This window comes from Filicampus tigris, chromosome 21, assembly GCF_054856515.1.
Source record: "Filicampus tigris isolate MCC_2025a chromosome 21, RoL_Ftig_1.0, whole genome shotgun sequence".
NCBI classification, from domain to species: domain Eukaryota; kingdom Metazoa; phylum Chordata; class Actinopteri; order Syngnathiformes; family Syngnathidae; genus Filicampus; species Filicampus tigris.
In genome coordinates, this window is record NC_141237.1 from 2307318 (window position 1) to 2328958 (window position 21641).

Below are 21641 nucleotides of genomic sequence, written 5' to 3' on the forward strand. Positions count from 1 at the left end.
TTAGCTTAGCTTCGAGCCACTCACCGGATCACGTCAGGCATGTTGTTAATGATTTAGAAGTGTCTTTGTGAATGTATAATAGTGCACCTAAGCAGATTTAACGGCACTGCCGCACAGCTGACAGATTAGATATTTTTCGCTGTTTTTCTGCCGCTCTTTAATCTCCTGGCGTAACACCTTTAGTGCTGCATTGCAAACAAATGGAGTCAGCCTGCTTGTGATTCTGAATGATCCTGACTCCCCCCTACGGGCCCTGGCACAAGACCGTCATCCCCCATCCCACCCCTTTGCTCATTATAGTGGCTGGCGTAGGTGTGAGGGGAACATTCAATATTCTGAAGCAAATCCGTCTTTTACGCTCACGACGACATAGCCACACTCACTTTTCTGAAAGATCATGTCATCTCTTCTCCTTTGCACTCAAATTCTATACTGTTGTTGTAGCACTGCAGCCATTGCTACTGCTATAGCAGGGGTGCAACTTCAATATAGCGGTGGAAAACTGTACTGATATATCCTGTTATTGTTCTCTGTTCTTAATTGATTTTTGCTCTCTTCTCTCGATCGTCTTCTGTCTAACTGCAATCCCAGTAAATATCCATCCAAGAAATGAAAACTAACTGGTGGGTCTTCTGTGAAGGGAAAAAAACCCATAAAACTGCAAAAGGCGCAATGCCTTGATTACCTCGTGTTAGGGTTTACCCGTGGAGTAGCTCAGGTTCTATTGTGAAGCACGCCGATGCTCCATTCAGCATCCGTGGCAGTGCACTGAAGGTGCACATTTGCATATCAAAGGGCAGGGAATCATGCCTGGAATTTCAAGCGACTTCTGTTGTGATGTGCACCCGACACACGAGCAGGAGGAAAAGAGAAACAACAATTCCGCCGTCGATACGCTTCCTCGTGGCATCCACGCTGGACCAGCAGCATAATGTGAAGCTTGAAAACCCGAGCGCAGGTGCACGCCCGGCGCCTTGCGGCCAATCGTGTAAAAGTAGGTCAACCTTCTGGAAAAAAAGTCAGAGAATGAAATCATGGGATATTTCCCTCATGGCCTCCACATCTAGTGTGAAGCTTTGACGTGTTAGCTCGTCTTCTCATTAGTTCAAAGCTGCCCGTCGCCCCCTACTGTTACTCCTGCTAAATGACAAAAGAGTGAAGGGCTCCTTCATGAACAGAGAGATTGTCATTCTGCTCATTCTTGTCATTATATGCCCTTTAAACTAATTTGTGTAAGCCATCTCTTCATACATTCAAATATATTAGATAAAACATTGTCTCTCATGGTACAGTATATGTAAACTAAAAAACTGACAATGAGTCTTCCACATCTCTTTGGAGATATTTATCCCACTCTTGCTTGCGTAATTGCTTTAATTCAGCAATGGTTCAAGGTTTTATCTGAGGATTTCAAGTCTGAACTTCATCTTTACCACTCCAAAACCTTCATTTATTATTATTTTTTAGTTCATTCAGAATTTGCTGATGCGTTTTGGATTGTCGTCATGATGCATTACCCAAATGTGCTTCAAATTGAGGTCACAAACTGATGGATAAACATTCTCTCTCAGGCTTTTCCTAACCCTAACCCTAATAGCAGAATTCATGGTTGCATCAATCACAGCAAGTCATCCAGGTCCTGAAGTATTGAAGCAGCCCTAGCCCATCACATTACCACCACCACGTTTCACTGTCGGTATATTGTTCTTTTTCTGAAATGCTGTGTTACGTTTTCGCCGGATGTATGTTGAGACACATACCTTCCAAAAAGTTTAACTTTTGTTCTGTCAGTCCATAGAATAAATAATTCTCCCAAAAGTTTGTGAGTCATTTAGATGTGGTTTGCAAAACTAAGATGAGCCTTAATGTTCTTTTTGGTCAGCAATGGTTGAGCAATATGCATTTGTAACATAAACATAACATCCCCTTTATAAATACAAAATCTAAACTTTTTTGAGGGAGGGGGCTAAATGGGGAAGTGATATTGACTTAAATGTGGAACAAAGCAGGCGAAAATCTCAAACCTCAGGACTATGAGGCATCCGTGCCAACCCCTTTTCCACCATGCCACCACTGGCAAAAAAATTGTCTTGACCAGACTAAACAAATACGAATTGAGCATCCCGTTCTTCCTCCAATTTACTAATTTATTGAATTAAGAAGCTTATGTGGTCAGTTCTGTACATCCAACATCTATTTTACAAGGAAACAACCTTCAAAGCTCCGTTAGTAGCGTGGCACACAGAAAAATACAAGCAAACCTGTCCTTTGTCATTACGGCATCCACCGGCACACAACAACAACCCCGCCCCCTCCTCCTCTTTTGATTGTATTCGTGGTTACACGACCTGAAAAGTTGTTTTGTCCGGTGGGCCAGCTGCGCTTTCTTTGTAGGTGGAAGATTAGCGAGCTGAAAGCAAAGGTAGCACTGATCTTCTCCTGCAAAGGCGAGCGCCACACTGAGAGTACCCTTTTCTCTCTTTTTCCTAATGGCGGACATGCATCGCGAGATGGCTAATGAGGCCGAGTGTGAGCCCCCCAGCTGGCCGACCCCCCCGGTGCTGCCGCCCCTCATCCACCTGCGCTTTAGCTGAGCCTAGCATGTGCTGCTTTGCTATCGCTCCCTCTCAGTATCAGGACACTATGCATGCTGTACACCCCCAAGAAAATGGGGATGGTCGATGAAGGTCAAGTACTAATTTAGTTTTTATATATATATATATATATATATATATATATATATATATATATATATATATATATATTAAACTAAATCACCCGAACATGGATGTTTTTCACAGGACAGCGACAATATACACTATGTACACATACATATATTATTTAAATAGTATTTTTTTTTTGTCAGAACATCAAATAGATATAAAAATGATTGCAAATGCAAAAATGTTTACATTTAAAAAGAAATGTATTTACTAAATACAATAAATAATTGTTCTTGATCAAAATAAATACAGTAATTGTATTATTTCTATAGATTTTATAACTTTGCGCATATGACGCCAAAATACATGCATGTGAGGTACATTCTTTCTTCCTGGCTCGCGTTTATTGTTTCATGAATCTGCAGTAACACTCCGTGCTCTATTTTTAGGCATAAAAGCTGGTGCCACCGTCAGCGTGTTTGGGAATTTGGAGATGCCTCCGGTGCACCTGACAAATTTGTGGCAGGAAGTAAACTGCATGGACTCCAGCGAGTCCCTTATGCTTCCGCCATGTAGAATGCACACCTCTACTACTCTGAATTTAAATGGAATGAGAAGAGCCGCTTCCATTGGCTGGTAGCAAGTCAGCTTGTTCACTCCCACAACAGCACAAACACCCTTTTCTAACTTTGTGCCTTTACAAAAATACAAAAAGAAAGAACACTTTTGCCACGGTGTGAAAAATTAATCACCGTAAATAATCTGCAATATAAGTACAAAAATGGGCTGATGATGAGAATATTACAAGAGGAAATGTAATTGTAATTTACTTGATATTTGTGTTTTTCTTATGCCCGTTCATCACTATCGTGATGACACGATAGTCTCGTTCCTGCTGTATGTTGAGTTGCTATGCTTAGCCACACAGTGCTTGGTGGTCTTGCACTTGAATAAGGAGCCAGTGAAGTCATCAAAGGCCTGGTTAGCAAGAAGCACTCAAGGACCGCATTTAGTCGACCCGGAGGTGTTTGAACCCCCGTCACCTTGATCAAAGTAGCACTCTGACCTCCTTAAAAACGGATTCTGCAGCGTGTGTATCACCGTGCCCAGACCAGATGTTCAATCTCTTTCTGATTAGCTGATTTATGCTACCCGCAGCCCTTGTTTGTCCGGGGGGTTTGAGGCCTTTTAGTCAGCGCTCAGAATGCCGTCCACGGTGAATTGTGTCTTATAAAGTGTGAATGTAAGAAGCAAGGCTGTCAAGCGCCGTCATGGAGAAGGACAGAGTGCATTTCCCGATGCATTTCCCCAGTGTGGCGACAGGAGCCTGGAGCGCTTGCATCTGCTGCGCTGTAATCAAACCAATCATGCCAGCTGATGGTCAGTGATTGCTTTTAGATTGGCAGGCCTCGCAGTGCCTTCTTTTTTCTCCTCAAGTCCTTTAATGGACACCTGCTCTGCCAGAACAGAAGACGACTGTAAAATCAAGAAGACGGATGAGTGGACAAACATCCGAGGATCTCCAGTCTCTCACCTCCAGCGGATGCAATTTAGCTTTGGGATGGAGAGAGGATCATTTTTTTGTTTCTTGTATGACGTTAAAAAATGCTCATATTCATTCTCATGTGAGTTTGCAGGTTTAGACTGATTTTGAAGAACTTGAAAGAACTTGCCATCCTGAGGCTGAAATGGACCAGATACAGGCTGTTAAATGTATCATATAATCCAGTGTTTTTCAAACGTTTTTGAGTCAAGGCACATTTATTTCATTGAAAAAATCCCGCGGCACACCACCAGCTGAAATTGTGGGAAAAAAAAATTTGTATTTTAACAATATAGGTTGCCCTGCGACTGGCTGGCGACCAGTTCGGGGTGTAGTCTGCCTTCGCCCATTGACGGCTGGGATAGGCTCCAGCAACTCCCCGCGACCCTGTATAGGATAAGCGGTTTGGAAGATGACATGACATGACATGACATGACAATATAGGTGTTATATTGTTTATATAAGCATTTTTTAACATTGACGAATGACGTCTTGAATAAGAATTAAATAAACACAAAGAAAAAAGTATTTTATAATGTTTCATATGATAGTGTAAAACATGAGCCTGTTTGGATAAACATGCGTCACTAAGTCGCTTGTCTCGAAACAAAGGCAATTAGCTACCTGCTGCTGCTTTTACCTGCTGGTATGAAAGAGTACTACAATGTAGTAAAGAGGATTACGCTGCCAGGCGCTAGACCGCACAGGCACACAAATTTTCCAACGGCACACCTGACAATATCTCGTGGCACACTGTTTGAAAAAACACTGATATAATGTGTGATGAAGCAGCATTTGGCTATTTTTGAACATCCTATTTCAAGTACCAGTTGTGTGTTTGGGACCACAAGATGGCTCCGTGTTTAGTATAAGTGTGAAGGTAGACAAAAAACCCATGCATATACTGCATTCTGTGTCTTCTCCGTATAATTTGCTGCTGGATTTTCACTGCACAATGGTGATATGCATCATGGCATCATGAAAAAGTATGAGATCGGATATCTTCAGAAGGGAATTAGCCCCCTCCCAAAGTTGGATATAGTTCCCATACGTATATCCTGTCAATGCTATGTCGACATCGTCTAAATAGTACACCAATCATACGTAGGTATCCAGTCTTACATTTGATTTATGTATAACCCTTACCCTAACCAGCCCTCATCCCCCGATGAAAAGCATGCGTTCACCGTAAACTATTACAAAAATACTGAGACGCCATCCATCCATCCATACCAATTTGATGCACCTTCTTACAAAACTACCTACAAAAATACCCATTTTTCAGAATGCGAGGTCAAACCGATCCAAGTAGTGGACCCAAAATTGTGTTATTTTTAACCCAACTGTTTTTAGAGTGTAAGCGAATTCAAAGTTTTGTTTTGAGAACAAAAATGTTTAAAAAGTCGAATTTAACAGTTAATGTGTGGACCGGAGCTTTAGAGTGCCTCCTTGTCGGCCGAAGTGTGCGCACATAACGGAGAAAAGGCAGAAGAGCAATGGGAGAAAAAAGTCAGACGTGACCAGCCAGTGTGTGGACGTGAAATTTTTGCGGTCGGTCAAATTTAGAAGACATTTATTTTCACTTAAGATGCCCTTTTTTTCTGCCTTGGCTGAGGTCACATACACTCAAACGCCTGTGACCCAAAAAGTACTGTCGCTCTGTAAAAGGTCACACTTTAGGAAAAAGACCATAAAAATCCACATGACAGATGTCTTGGAAAAGCATGAAATAACTTTTCAAAGCTGCACTTTGACTACTTGAGATGGGAGGTCACATGAAAACAATCACTTCCCCTTGTTCCAAAGCTATTTGAACCTCTTTCCAAACAAGCTGCCAGAGAAATCAGGCGTCCCGGGACAGCAGGTCAGGTAGCGACGCTGCCAAGGTGCCGCCTTGTTAGTCCATTTGAAGTACACGGAACATGAATGTCTCTCGTGTGACTGCGGGGCCGGCGGAGCGTGACGGCAACGAGCGTTGGCCGAGTGTGGGCGGTCTCACATGAGAGGGCAGCAGACAGGCGCAGGCGAGAACAAGCGTGTCACCGCTGTCAAGACGTTCACACCTCAGACCTCGCATGTCGGCGGTGCGCCTTGGTCCGCTGGCATTTCACTAATTGACCCTGAGCTGACGTGTCAGAAGCTGCTGGAAGTATGAGCATGTGCACCTCTCCACGATGACTTTTCATTGCGGAGAACTTTTTGGCTGTGGGCAGAAACAGTTCAGGTATTTCTCTCGGAGCACATGTCATTCAGCAGCTTGGTGTTGAAGTTCTGCATCTCTGTGTGAAAATGTCTTTCTAAGCTCCTATCTCATCACAATGTGGGCTGTTTGAGAGCATGTAACCACTCGCCTGGTCGCAATGCCCTAGCTTTGCCCGCGGTCGTCGCGGTACCAAAAGTCCATTGGTTCAGAATTCCGATTCTGATGGAGGAGTAAGTTTAAGTCAGGTTGTTTTGTTTTTTTTATGTTCCAGCACGGTGCTAATTCAGCAGTTAAATTTGGCCATCTGTCCACACATTACGTCATGATAGATTAACTTGCTGGGTTTTGTGTGTTTTGTGGTTCAGGTCAACTGTAGCTTAAAGTTGTAATACCGCCAATCATCACTAGATGACAGTCATGTTTTCGTTTCACTTACATCAGGGATTATACTGCCCTGTACTACAATGTGAGTTGGCCTAATATTTTTGGGCGGATTTGGAATGAAAAAATGAGTTCTTCCACTTAATGTTGGTTTGCTTTTCAGCAGTTTTGTGCTGTCCTTGAGCGGCCATTTCTATGGAGGGAAGAAAAAACAGTATGTTGTTATTTTGCTGTTTGCTTCAAACCCTTTGTTGTTGGGTTACGATAGTGGAGTTTTTATGTATTGAGAAATGTATCATCAGAAATGAGTTATAAGAACAGCTTGTATTTTGCACGTATAGATCTGGTTAGGAAGTGCGTGGTCCTATGTGCCCCCCCCTCCAGTTAGCGCCGATGAAACATTGTGGGCCCCTCCAGCATTGAAGTTGCCCATCCCTGGTCTAGTATATCCAGTTCAAGTTTGGTGGCAATCGGTTCAATCTCTGAGGAGGAGTTTGCAGAGGTACGACCCCTTGAAACGGACAAACGTACAGAAGAATAGCTCCTTCAAGGCGCACATTTTTTTCTGTAATTGTTATTACTACTTGTATGGGCGTGGTTATCATTTTGTCCGTGGGTGTGGGGCTTAGAAATGGTTGGCAAGCACCAATCTGGTCCATCCGTCTTCACACTGACTTCCAAAAACAACAGTTATAAAATGGATGTTCGGGGTAATGGCCCCATAATGGCTTGAAATGACAAATAACCGGCAGCAGTGGTGATTGTGACTTGAACCCGCCTCCGTTTCTTATTTTTGTCCTGCAGCCGCTGGACTATGAGAGCAAGAAGGCGTACACCTTCAAGGTCGACGCGTCCAACGCTCATCTAGATCCTCGATTCCAGACCTTCGGGGCCTTCAAAGACACAGCCACGGTGAAGATTAACGTTCTGGATGTGGACGAGCCCCCGGTGTTCAATAAGCCCGCCTACGTGATGGATGTGTACGAGGACACGCCGGCGGGCACCATCATCGGAGCGGTGACGGCGCAGGATTTGGATGCCAGCAGCAGTCCAGTCAGGTGAAGTTCAACTTGGAGGAAAACTTCCTTCCTTTTGGGACGCCCGGTCGTCCGCCTAAATCAACTGTGGTGAAAGTATTCCCACGAATGTCAAACGGCATCGTTGCCATGGTTCCAAATGAGAACAAGCCACTCCGGGCAGGACATCATTTCAAATTTACAGTGCGGAAAATGCATCAACGATATTTGATCGTGATGGACTTTCTGGTTTTGTCCGTCACATATCAGAAAAAGAACATTTATTATTTACCTTTGAGAAGCTAAAATTCAAAGCATTTGGACAATTTAAAAAAAAAGGTATCATACAATTTCATAATACATTTTTGATTCATTTGATAATCGATTAGTTGTCGATTAATCTCTGCACCTCTAATAAGAATGTTTTTTAAAACATGCCTTTTGCGGTTAAAATGAGATGAGGAGCTCCATTTAGACAAAAGTAGTGCTCTGTCATATTTAGGCAGTATTCAAGGCAGACATATGTTTTTTAAATGTTGTCCTAAGAAGTCTGAACATTTCCAGCCCATCCAAACAATGGACATTGACAAACAAGGGGAAAATGAAATTCAATTATTTCCGATTAGCAGCACAAATGTAATCATGAGAACAAACAAAGCGCTTTGGCCTCCCTAATAAAGTGCTCTCTAAACGACGCTGATTGGGAAGAACACAATGCGGCTGCTCACGATTGGCCGGCGCGTCCGGACAAGAGTGTCCTGACGCTCTCTTTGTGCGCTGCATGATTGAAGCGTTTATGTCTTTTCATCTGCCGGTCGATGTCCGCGGCCCTTGTTCATCAAGGCTGCCGCCGTAGATTTCTGAGCGGAGGACTTGTGTCATCAGCCGCAGGAACAATCAATCAATCACTGGCGGCTCAACATCACATTCATGTTGGCGTCATTGCTTTGTGGCTCTGAAATTGTCTCGACCTTGAGTGAGTTTTGACTTCACGAAAGGTAGTTAGTTAGTCAAACTGCATTTTCACAAGAAGGACTTAAAAGCAAATCTGATGTGTTAAGAAGTCCTGCAGATTTTGGTCCAATATTTTTTGCCATTCATGAGAAGCAATTCAGACTTCATGAAATGGAACGCTAAACAAATCAGCTGAACCAATTTGGAAAGTTTGGGAAGTGCTTAGTCAAAAAAAAAAAAAACAAGAAAAACTTTAGTTCTTCAGATGAAAAGTTGACGTTAACGTGGTTTATTTTTGATCCTGTTAAAAATAGCAGTAAAGTAAAAATAATGATGGCAGGCTTCTTGAAAAACTGTGAAGGAAGGAATTACGAACTCATCTGTAGATAAGGAGTTAGAAAATGTCATACAAAATGTTTCCCTTCTCTCGGTGACTGTCAATTAAACATTTTTTTTTAAAAATGCGGTCGTCTTGTTGAAAAAATAGGTAAAGAGGAGTTCGGAAAAACAGTGTCGTAAAAAGTCTTGACGAATAAGAGCAAGTATTTTGTGTTTGATGCCGATTTAATATATTGTCATAAAAACAATGCAGTGTGGTGAAACAATGCGTAAAAAGGAATTACGAACACATTTGTTTTGGATAGTAGTTTTCCTATGCTTAATCAGCAACATTCCCAGATGAAAATGTCGCAAAAGATTGTAACTCGCATCAAAGTATAGACAAAATATAAACACTGAAAATCAACCATTGACCGCCAATACCTGAATCATCGCACGACTCCTGTGAGCACTCAACAGGAGCTTGTGCCAATTCAACATTTGAACGGAACCCTCTGGAGCTTTTTGCGTTCCTGCGCTGACACAAGAAAAAAAAAACATAACGACCAAAACCTCAGACTCCTTGACCATCTTTGGGTCAGGCGTTGCTCAAAAGTCAATCTGCTTCCTATCTTGTTGCAGTATGTTACAATCTTCTCAGCTGAGCGCTGAAAAAAGAAAAAAAACACACGGCAGGTCAAATCCGCAAGGACAAAATATCGGCAAAACATCACATTCACGTTGTTCCGGCCTGATTTACGCCGAGCTGATTTTCTCCCACTCAAGTTAGCCTGATGACGACAAAGCTGCCACTTCTTGCCCACGCAATCACATTGTGTTGTTGTCACAGCAGTGCAGCTTTTTAGACATAAAAATAACTCATGGCAGCAAGTGGATGACACCGTGCGAGGGGAATACCAGCACCACAAGTAAAACGCTGTCCACTGGCGCGATAGGATCTTAATCGAAGCTCAAGTGTTGTACTTTAGTGTTGCTCACTCTCTAGTAATTACCAGGGGGGACGTTTAAACATCAGCGGCCTGTTATGGATGTGACACGAGAAGCTAAACGCTCGATGTCCTCACACTTTCACGCCGTCACGCCATGCGCCCCCCCCCCCCCCCCCCCGCCCCGAGCGCACGACCTCTACCTGCCTGAGTGGCGCAACAATAGACCGAGTGGTCTTAAAAATGTATGAGAAGCCTTTTTGTTCTTTAAATCTATTAACCTGCTGAGGCGACCCAGGACGAGATGATGCACAAATGCATCTCACGGTCCGGAGATGCGTTTGAATGAATATTTTACCGTGCGACAAAACAAAACAAAAGCACAGAGCTGACATTTGGTGAGTGGAACAAATAAAAATAAAAAATCAACAACAACAACAAGTACAATGTTCTCTTGTTCGTAAAACTGCACTTTGTCTGCTCCATATTCTGCTACATGTTAAATATTCATCGGTAGCATGGCCGACACGCCGGGCTTTCAGTGGTGGAGTAAAAAACAATCGAGAGCCGCGGCCACCATGCATAGGCGAGCATGCTTTTAAGCCACAGCAGTGCGTGCAGTTATCAGTGTCTGTGGAGACAAAAGACCGGCATGAATGTTGAATGCTGGTCTGGTTTGAAGGAGCTTTTCGGTGTTAAAACGCTCGCCTCCCAAAGACCTCGCTTGTGAACATTTGTGGTCGAAAAAACGTGCGACCGTGCTGAGTCAAATGAATGTTTTTTTTTTCCCCTCGGTTAACTTGAGTATAGTGCGTGCTGTTCTCTGGACCCAGTTAATACCATCAACAAAGTCGTAAAGTTTATGAGTCACGACTGGAGACATCAGAGATAGTTTCAACAATTACCGGGAATTGATGTGCCGCAAAGCGTGATTGGCATCATGATCGGCGGCGGGCGGCCCAAAACATCTGTTGGAAGTTTTGTACTCTCCGGCCTAATGGATGAGATTAAAGGTTTCACCACCCGGGCAGCAGTATGGCACTCCTCCACAATTTATAATGAGTCATAACGAATCAAAGGGGATGCGTAAATAACGTTCAAGCGAGAGCAGACCTCTGCCAAGTTTGAAGCGTTCTCCACAATTTGCGGAGAATTGGGACCAGTCGTGAAAATTGGCCAATAATTGACACCTGAGAAGGCCTATAGATAGATGCCACAAGTCCATTTTTATGTCCACGAAGTGGTTGCGTCTGTAAAACCACATCCCGTACCGCCACGATTGAAAAAGGCTGGCATTCAAAGAAAGGACGGACTGAAATCAAACGGAACCAAAATGGAAGCCAACCAAAAGTTGTAAAACATACAGTGAGAAGTGCTTCTCTCATCATTCTCTCATCTTGTCAACATGAGCCAGACCATCTCCGCCTCCTCCCCCTGTGCCTCCATCCATCCACTGCGACACTCAGTGGGAAAGACGAGAGGAAAAAGTATTGATGAATATCAATGAGAGGATCAAGCAACTTGCCACAAGAAGACGAAAAAGAAAAAGTCAGGATGGTGGCATGGTGAGATGCTCCTTAAAAAGTCCAGTCTGGAGTCTCGAGAGATATAACAAATACTGCATATAAGGGGGGGAAATTCCTTGGACCACAGGCCCCCGTGTCGTGATTATACTGCTGAAGTACAACACGAGTGGGCTATGATCAATATTTGAATACTTTCTGACATTGGTGAGTTTGTTATGGGTGAGAAAATGCTAAACCCCACAATCTGAAGTCGATCAGCACAATACAAGCATGACCGACTGATCGCTCAACCTCATTGGATTAGATTTGAAGAAACTGAATGGGAGTTTTTTTTGAAGAAACTGAATGGAAGTTTTCGCTAAATGCGAAGAAGAAAAATATAAGGTTTTAAGTACTCTTCTCATTAAGAAGGCATCATTGTACATTTTTATACAAACGTCGATGGGGATTGAGTGTAAAGGCCATAGAAACTGAATGGACGGTCCTCCGTATTTCTGTTTCATGTTGCTACTACAGCATGGTCTATATCTGACTGTTTCTATTTCCATATTTTCTTTCGGTATTCATCTGTAAAAATGAAATGAAAAACGGCATCAAATCAAGCTCCACAATGTTAGTGTAAATCCATTTTGCAATATTTGGGATTTATTACACACACTTAATATGACCAGCTGTGATTTCGGGTTGCACTTGTGAGAAAGACAACTGCTGTTTACTGCTGACTGACAAGGCCATCATTCATCATAAAGAAGGAGCTTTTAGCAGCTGGCTGCATTGAAGTTGCGCGGCGCTTCCGTGCTAAAGATATTTTCTGACTTTGTCGCTGATTGGCTAAGATATTGATGGCCTCCGAAAAAAAAAAAAAAAAAAAAAGTCATTCATTTCTGTTCACAGACCAAATGGTTTGCTCAGCATGGCCCTAAGTGCACGTTGCCCATTACCAGATTGGAATTTATACGCTGTCCTCAGCACATTGGCTGGAAATAAGCATTCCCAATGAGTAATGAACACTTTGACAACATGATTATTGCCTGAACCTACAGAGGGAGGGGGGAAAAACCTCCTTGGTTTTGTTTTCCAGGTACTCCATCGACTGGAGGAGTGACCTGGACAGCTACTTCGACATCGACCCAGCGGAGGGAACCATCTCCACCAACGAGATGCTGGACAGGGAGAGCGTGGCCTGGCACAACATCTCCATCGTGGCCACCAAGCTGAGTGAGTAGCGGGAAGTAGAGTCAATAAAACGAAAGAAGCAAAGCAGCAGCCAAACGTTTGCCCACTTGGGCTCACCATCCTCACATTCTCCACAGTAGGATCTGTAACGTTGAATGCGTGTGTCCCTTTAAAAGACGGGCCCGGACGTTTGAGTGACACGGATGTTAGCAAATGAGGACGTACAGCAGGCCGGCTATTAACTAGCTAAAGCGTTAGCCACGTTGTGTGTGACGGATGGCAGCGGCATGGACTAATGTTAACCAAGGAGCTTTAACGACAACAGTAAAAGATTGGAAAACGCAAGGTAGTACTTTTACCCCCAGCAGCAAGATTGTGGCCATTGAACACTTTTACTACTGTCAATATTCAATCGCGTTTTGTACGAAACGCTTTATGGGCCGTGATAAAGCACCTTGGCGTCTCCCGGGGCTCGCTCAACTTCACTGTTTTCATTTTTTAACAGCGGTTTTCTGATGACCTCGCCCGCAGTAAAAACGTGAGCCTCGGCGACTTTTACGGCAGATTAATGGCGGGCAAAGCTGCAGCTTTAAGACACACCATCAAGCTAATTATCCCCCCCCCCCTTCTCAATGGAAGGAAGTGCGGCAAATTTCCGGATAAATAAGCAAATCCATCGTCATCAAGTCATCACTCCTGCTAAGAAGCATCAAAGTCATTATCCCCGAGGCAGGCCGGTGCTCAATCAAAATTACCCACGCTGTATATTCATTAGGGCTGACTGTGAAACTCGCTGCTCCCGTCATCTCCGTCACCTTGGAAACGGATATCGCCCACTTCCTATCAAGGTCACGGCAGCGACATGCCGGTCGTGCTTGGGATACGTGCACACCGCGGGGTGGGGAGGGGGGCTTTACCGTTGTCCAATTGTGTGGCGAGAGCGACTCTGAGCTAACGGCTACATATTAGCCCCATTTCATTCAAGATCAGTGAGTTATTTTTCAGTGCTAGAAAGAGAAACATATTTGCACTGAAAAACAAAATCGTTCTTGAGCATGTTATTGAAATGATCAATTGTGAGTGACTCTTTGTATCTTCCGGCAGAAAATGTCCAATAAATCAAATGTCTTGTTTTTTCCTTTGGTCCCATGTCCGTGACTTGTCTGCTCATTTGGTTTTTGTCAGCCCCGTTCCTTGTGTTACCCAATCGGCTCACTCCAGACACTTGTCTTATCCAGATGTGCCTCGTTTTCTAGTGGGCCAACCCAAAATCATAAAGAATCTAAAACATTTAAAGATTTATCACCTTTAACAGGTGTTAAAAAATAACTAGAATACATTGGTTTGGTTTGAGCGTGTTTGGGCCTTGCATCCTTCCATTTTTCTGTATGTGACCCTTGAAGCAAAAAAAGTTAGGACAGATAGCGTGTTGTAGAGCTGATATGGGCTGTCACTTATGTAGCGCTTTTCTACCTTGGGTACTCAAAGCGCTTTAGACTGTACCTCATCTACCTACTGATGACGCAGCATCAGGAGCAACTGGGGGTTCAGTATCTTGCTCAAGGATACTTCGACATGGTCACCATGGCCGGGGATCGAACCCACAACCTCTGGGTTGGGAAACCACCACTCTACCACTGAGCCATGCCACCCCGATATTAGCTAGCAGGCTAGCCTTCGTGAATTAATCAAAGACAACCCAGGCAAAATATTGCCTTTTGAAAAGTTTAATTGGGGGGAACAACACTTACTGAGATTTATCTGACTGTGCAACTCGATTTTGTAGTTTTCAGTTATTTCGGCCACCCGGATGTACCCTGGCACCTCTTGAAACGTGACAATGTTTCCAAACCGCAATTTTCAGCAATTTTGCTGCAATTTTTGCAAAATACCCTACAAGGTGATCCATTCCACAACAAATCTGCACGATAGCAGGTAAAGCGCCATATACATTCCTTTCCGCATCGTTTTGTCGCCCACCTGCAATTTGCCAGCCGGCGCTTCTTATCTCGCTTCCACACGGCGGCCTGCAATGTTTCCTCAAGAGCAGGATGGAAAATAATGGCCACGCACTTGCCCGTCCAGACAGCGATAGACGCGTCTCGTCTGACTTGAGAGGAGAAATGTGCGCTTGACCTTGAATGAGACTTGGCAGGAGGTTGAGCACGGGGCTATGCTTGTTTTTGGCCGCCCCGTCCTGTCATCCCGAGTGTGGCGTTGTCACTTGTTTGAAGTCAACCCTGGCCCAAATAATGCTTTCCTGCGAGGAGATGAGCAAGCCAGACAGCTGTGTTGTGACACGGCAAAACACATTGGCATGTGTGGGACTTGACTTCGGGAATTGGTGTTTTTTTTACTTTTATTTTTTTTTAGCTGGTTCAGTACTTGAAGTACAAACGTCATTGTATTTCCATTGTAAAGGGTTCCTAAATGGAGGAGCCTTTCAGTGGGGCGCCAGGCATAGTGGTACACTTTAGTATATTTTGGTCCACTTGTGTTCAGAGCTTTGCCCCTAATAGTGAAAAAACACAAAAATGTTTATAATTGCCCATGTTAATAGTTGAAAGTGTAGATACACCACAAACTCTGATACCAAAACCGTTTAAGATCATTTCAAACTCATTTTATACATGCAGCGAAGACTTTCCTGAGTTTCCACTAACAACCCAGGCTAAACTTTGCTCCTCCCCTACACATTGCGTAAAGCTTGGCTCTTAGCTGAGAGGCATCACTTCAACATTCTTCCTTGAAACACACTATACTATACTACTTTCGTATTTAAGCAGGGTTTTGGTGGCAACTCAGTGTGTTTCAGCAAGAGCACCAAAACAAAACAAAAAAGCACGTTTTTCAGTCATCGCAAATATGTCTATCCTGACCCGTGTTTAGCAGATTCCGACCGTTCTGAATTTAACCCAACCCGACCACTTGGTCGATACATGACCCAAGTGAGTACACGAATTTCTTTGGTTGAAAAGAATTGTCGCTCAGCCCTTCACTACTATATTTTCTGTAAAAAAAATAAAAAATAAATAAAAAATCTGACCCTGCCCTCCATTATTTGCTGAAAAAAATTGCTGTTTTTGTACTCATCCCATACCAATAAAAGTATTTGCTTTGCCACCGTCTTGTGGCATTTCGATGCCAAGGAACTATGTTGAAGTGAGTTGAGGCGCTTCATGTAGACAAAAGGCGTGCTTGTTGTGTCACGTATATGCAATTATAAGGCTGAGAATTCCTGGCTAGGCCGACGTTTCCACACAGCAGGAGGCTGTTTTTGCAAACAGAGGTCCTTCACTAAAGATTAGATGTAAAGAAATCACGGCGTGAAGTAATCAGGAAGCATCTCCGATTGCTCAGTAATAGAGCCTTCCATCATGTTGCCTTTTTGCTTCTCTCACCGCCACCGACGTCAAAGCAGAGAAAACGACGACAGCCGCTCTGGCTCCCTTGAGATTTGCTGTGCCTTCTGCCGCAGTCATGCAGCAAAATGAGAGCGCCATCTGCAGCTCTCTAGAGACGCGGCGGTAGAAGGCGCCCTGGAGAGGGAGCCGGGGTTACGGGAACACGCGCCCTCCTGGCTGCTCCCGTGCTGGCAGCCTGACCAGGGCAGCGAATAAGCGCGGCGCTAACAAGAAAAGTCTTGCTCGGAGGCAATGAGAAAATTCCTTGGAGCTGCTCCCTATCGTTGGACTTGCGATTCTGTCTTTAATGCCGTCTTTTATTGCAACCGGCTTTTACAGCTGTCAGCTTGACTGTGTTGTTGTCAAATGATGTCAATTTCCCGAGCTCCAAAAATATTCGAAACACGTCCGCGGCACGGCACTGAAACAAAATACACCAAAAGCAACGCTCCCTCACTATATGCTGGTTCGCCTGCCGTGGCCACACTACATCACAGAGTTTCGCCTTATGAACGTATCATGAAAGTTGCCACAAAATCGATGAATAATAACAAGACGGAGGTTCCAAAAAATTGGTAATAGTTACTAGGTGATATAACGCTATACTCACCCATTGTAATGCCCTTGCAAGTGGGAAAGGAGAGCCACGGTTGCCAAGGCGCTTTTCTGCTGTATATCAAAACGCTCTTGAAGGCTTATGTTTAACACAGAGTATTTTTTACAGATTCTATGCTTGCTATTTGTGTGCTGTGTTCAAATATGTTTCCAATGTGTCTAAAACGCCGGGGAAAATTATGAAGAAAAAAAAAAGGATTTTCACCTATTGCGGCTTGGTCTGGAAGCCCAAAGGCTTTGATGTGTCATGTAAATAAGGTAACATGTAAAATAAGATAAGAGATATCAAATAAGCCCAGTAAGACGACTCAAATTGCGATTGAAATTCTTCATACCGGTTCAACACAAAAAAACGGAGAGCTCAGTGGAGTTGAAAGTGTCTGCACTGAATTAATACAAGAGGTCAAATAAATGTTAAGCCCTGGACTCCATCCATTTACTATATAGCTTGTAGTCATTAGCGCGGCGTGGAAAGAACATGTTAACTCCACTTAGAAAGTCAGGCACCGAGATTCAAACGATTCATAATTTTGAGAACCACGAGGCGGTAGTTCTAACCACTAGTATACTGTACACTACCCTCCAAATATGTTCTGTTCACATTCTGACATGTATTGCATTTGCTGTGACCCAAGTTAATATTTTCTTTTAGTTTTTCCTCCTTCTGTTGAATAACATGCACCAGAAAAGGTTTTGAGAAGCGTCGCATTAAAGCGAGTTTAATTTAAAGCCAAGTGATAAGCAGTAGAAACGCTTCACTGGCCTCTGAGGAATTCCGATTCATAAAAACAAGTCGAGCATGTGTTATGAGGTTCGGGGGGGACAGCAAGGAATTGTGGAACACTGCTGCCACCTGCTGGTCTGAATGGTCCAGGCAGGATTAAAGCTAGCATTGTAGTCATAAAACCATTAAAAAAAAAAAAAAAGCAGTTTGAGAGGTGAAAGAATATTTGAAGATCTTCAATGAATCTGGGACCTTGGCAATTTCTGCGCAAATCCCGAGTGGCTCCTGGCACGGCAAGATTGCTTTTGACATCAAGGTCAGAGGCGGGTTACTAACTGAGCCCAGGTCTTGCATCTCAAATCCCCGGGTGACGACTCTGCGAGATCCCCAACTCCCAATCCTGCCGCCTCCCAGTTCTCAACCTAAGTTAAGCGGAGAAAAGCCTATTCCCACATCAAATCCGTAAAGTTTACCTTTCTTGGTAGAAAAAGAACATTTCCCCTTCCGCACTGATGGAACACTGTCGACGTCTCCCGGGGGCTCTCCTGCTTCCATTAACCTGCCGAGTCACATGTACGTCGTGTGTTTGCCACCAAGAAGATCTCACAATAATCGTCTCCAACAAATTCGGAACCAGATGTATTTCAAGATGTATTCATAGTTTTCCTGTTAGATGCTTTATATCACTTCAGTGGGGGTGAAAATATTTGATGGCACCTGTCTGTCTGCAATAACCTCCGTCACTTAAATGTCATACCAGGGCTCGAGACTGACTTGTTTTTTTGTTTGTTTTGTTCTGTTTTATGAGTACAGTAGCCATGAACTTAAAATTTTAGCGGGCCAGGCAGAAAAGGTTGTGAGACACAGAGTGACAAGTATTCGGAACACTTTGGCAGTGAATTGAGAAACTAACAGAGGTGGGCATTCCATCAGACTGACGGACCGGCGGCTGATGATTGACGAATGATGGGACACCTTTTAAAAATGACGGACTAAGCACTGACGGAAGTGGATTTTTGTCCGTCAGAGTCATCGTCACTCATCGCATCCCTCAGTGATGGTCCGACGCCCGTTTGAATAAACGTTTTTACCTGTCAGATTGGTCCTGAACGGGTATGTAAGGTTTAATATGTGCAGTGAGTATTTTGGCTTATAAGAATGCGAGGAAAAATATTTCATGAAGCAATAGAATTCATCAAAAGACAATGTCGCAAAAATCTTTCACGTGGGTGCTGGTGATGTCCTTCCTGTCCCTAACTACCAGCCAGCATCCTTCTGCACCCAGGCTGCATTTCCTACGCTGTCCACACGATGTCACTGCCACCCTCTTTGTTGCATTCACATCCTCCTCTCACATCCAATTCCTGAACACCTTGTGTCTTTCCCATCCAGACAGTCCGGTTCTGACCAGCCGGGTGGCTGTCTCCGTCCACGTGTTGGACATCAACGAGTTCCCGCCTGAACTGGCCAGTCCCTACGAGAGCTTTGTGTGTGAAAACGCCAAAGTGGGGCAGGTACGTCGTAAACTCCAATTTCCCCACAGGGCATTGAGCGCAACTGTTTAGAAGTGATGAGAATGGATGAGCAGATGGATTAAGTCAACATATTTACATGTATAACCTGTATTTAATATTTGTTCCATGAAATTCTATGAATTTATTCCCAACAGTCTATTGTCTTCATTTCAATTCATTTTCAAAGTTCTTCCAGTATGGGTGTGGATGTGGATTTTTTTTTTTGTCCAATCAATTCTATTAGCAATGGGACTGTTTCTATAACCAATCAGATTTCAAATCCTCACAAAATGTACACATAAATAAAGCATCTTTTGTTGGTGATTAATTGCATTTAAAATGTTATGCTTTTGTCATATTATTAGATGTTATGTATCTAGAATGTGAATTAATCACATTCAATGTCTCCTGGTTCTTCTGTCCCATGACGGTTGTCCACACTGCTCCTTGACGAAGGTCGCCAGAGTGAAGTTATTAATCCGACAAGGATGGAATATTTCACTTAAAGTGAAAGTCATGCCGTGTGCGCATCCCGCAGTACTTTTCGCGTGATGTATTTAAGACACAGCCCATCTGAGCGCGCTTGTAAATAAGGACTGTCAAGCAGCCGCGCCTGCAAATGAGCTCATTAGCTAGCATCTCCATGCGGCGGCCGTCGTTTGGCACTCGATCACATTGCCGCATCGAGGAGGTTCGCCGCGGTTATCGAGGGACGCGACGCGCTTCGCGGCCGGGAGACTTTTTTTTTGGTGGTATTATCGTCGACGTGCAAAAGAAGTTGTGGCGCGGCTTTCAAATCGAGAGTTGATTGATTGGATGTTGACAGTCGTAGCTACGAGGATATTATAGACGGCACGCAATTCGGCGGGGACAATCGTGTCACATGTTCGATTGAAGTGCAAAGATGTATCGACTTCATTTCATCAAATGGGATCACAACGCAGTCATCATCAACGCATCATTCTTTGTCTTTATTCTTAGATTTGGTCTATTACAAATGAACATTTTGAGGGTGTTGACATTGTCCAAAGCTCACAAAATAAAAATTGACTGGGCTCTACACTGAGCCCAATTGAAACACTCAGCCCCCTAATTTCTCAACAGTACACCTAAAAATAAATTAGAGGTTGCGCTGGTGCGACCTGCCTTTCGCTGTGTAGGAGAGGAATCCCTGCAACTCCGAAAGCCTCCGTTTTTGTTCAAGCATCAAAAAATAAGCCTATTTTATTTGACAAAATGAAACACAGTTGTCATATCTGTCATGAGTAGACCCACAAAAAAGTCTCAAGAACCCATGCATACAATGAACTGGTTTGCTCAGGTCAAGCAGGTGTTGTGTTACCACCATCCTAAGTGTTTTTCACTTGATTGTTTTCTATGTATGGCCTGGAACATTTTACATACCAACAAATACCGCAGTCAAGACTAACTTTTGTGTTTACGTATGTTAGTGAGAGGCTCCAGACCATTCCGACACGAGTACAAATTTGGCCATACGCCGCCAACGAAACGGAACTGTCTTGAAACAAGCGCCCCCTCTACTTGACAGATGGGAAATGTGAAATTGCAACAAGAGAAAATAGCATAAACCACAAAAGTCGAGCAAACTCCACTCAATTTCCTTCAAACTCTGATTGAGTCACCCTGAGTGTACTGTATCATACTGAGAGCTGTTTCCAATATTTTATTGGCTCAAAGGGAGGCGGCTGAATCAGCGATTGTGTCTAAGAGTTTATTATGACACAACCTCACCGAGCAAACATTATTTTACGATACACATGGTCCAATTCGCAGTCGTGCCGCAGCACTCCGACGAGTGATGGATGGCGGCTTGCAAATTTGGGCTGCTTCTCCTTGAGCTAGCGCGACGCTGTAACAGCTCAGTTTGCCCGTGTGGCACAGCGTCACCTTTGAATGTGTTTTTTGTTGTCATATGAAAAAGGTGATTCAGCTGTTCAGCGCAAAGGATCAAGACCTGCCCAATGCTGGACAGCAGTTCTCCTTCAAAGCAACAAAAGACGAACTAAGGAACAAGAACTTCACCATCAGAGACTTTGGAAGTGAGTCCTTTATTTTGATGGCCGTCGATGTACATACTGCATTAAAAGCAACGGATAGTAAATACGGCAAGAATATATGTAGTAAGAATACACTGTAAAATGCATGGAGTGAGGTTCCCCAGGCTGCTAAACTGATTTTTTTTATTTTATTTTTTTCCGTCTGCCGGACTGACTGATGCTTGGAAACACGTAGTAGGCACCATCTTTCAATTCAAATTTATGTGAATTTTATATATTATAAAGCTATGATATTGAGAAGGAGGAATGAGGTTCCCGCGGCTGTTGAATTTAGCATGTCTTCAGTAACCTCGTGAGCCTTGATTTGCGTTTCCTGAACTGACTAATGCTTGGAAACGACCTGTAGAGGGCGAAATGCATTAACTAAGCTAATTGAAACGACATCTTATATTTAAACATCAAACTACAAGTATAGCCAAAATGCCCTTTGTTTTCATCAGCGTCATGTTTTCAAGTACATTTTAAATGTATTTATTTTGGTTTTGATGTACGTTGGTACAGAAAAATAAAGTCTCAAACAGTTATTAACTTATTATAAAATACTTAGTGACCTTTGTTTTATCCGGAACTCGGCAAATA

The 21641-nt window shown here is 43.5% G+C and overlaps 1 protein-coding gene across 1 annotated transcript in view; it reads left to right on the forward strand.

The window, feature by feature from the left end:
- LOC147127119 (cadherin-12-like) overlaps nucleotides 1-21641 on the forward strand; it is a 91175-nt gene that overhangs the window by 62398 nt on the left and 7136 nt on the right. Inside the window, exons 7-10 of the mRNA XM_086021597.1 lie at nucleotides 7595-7848; nucleotides 12633-12769; nucleotides 18863-18984; nucleotides 20927-21044. Of these exons, the coding sequence (XP_085877723.1) occupies nucleotides 7595-7848; nucleotides 12633-12769; nucleotides 18863-18984; nucleotides 20927-21044 (631 nt within the window). The remainder of the gene's footprint in view (nucleotides 1-7594; nucleotides 7849-12632; nucleotides 12770-18862; nucleotides 18985-20926; nucleotides 21045-21641) is intronic.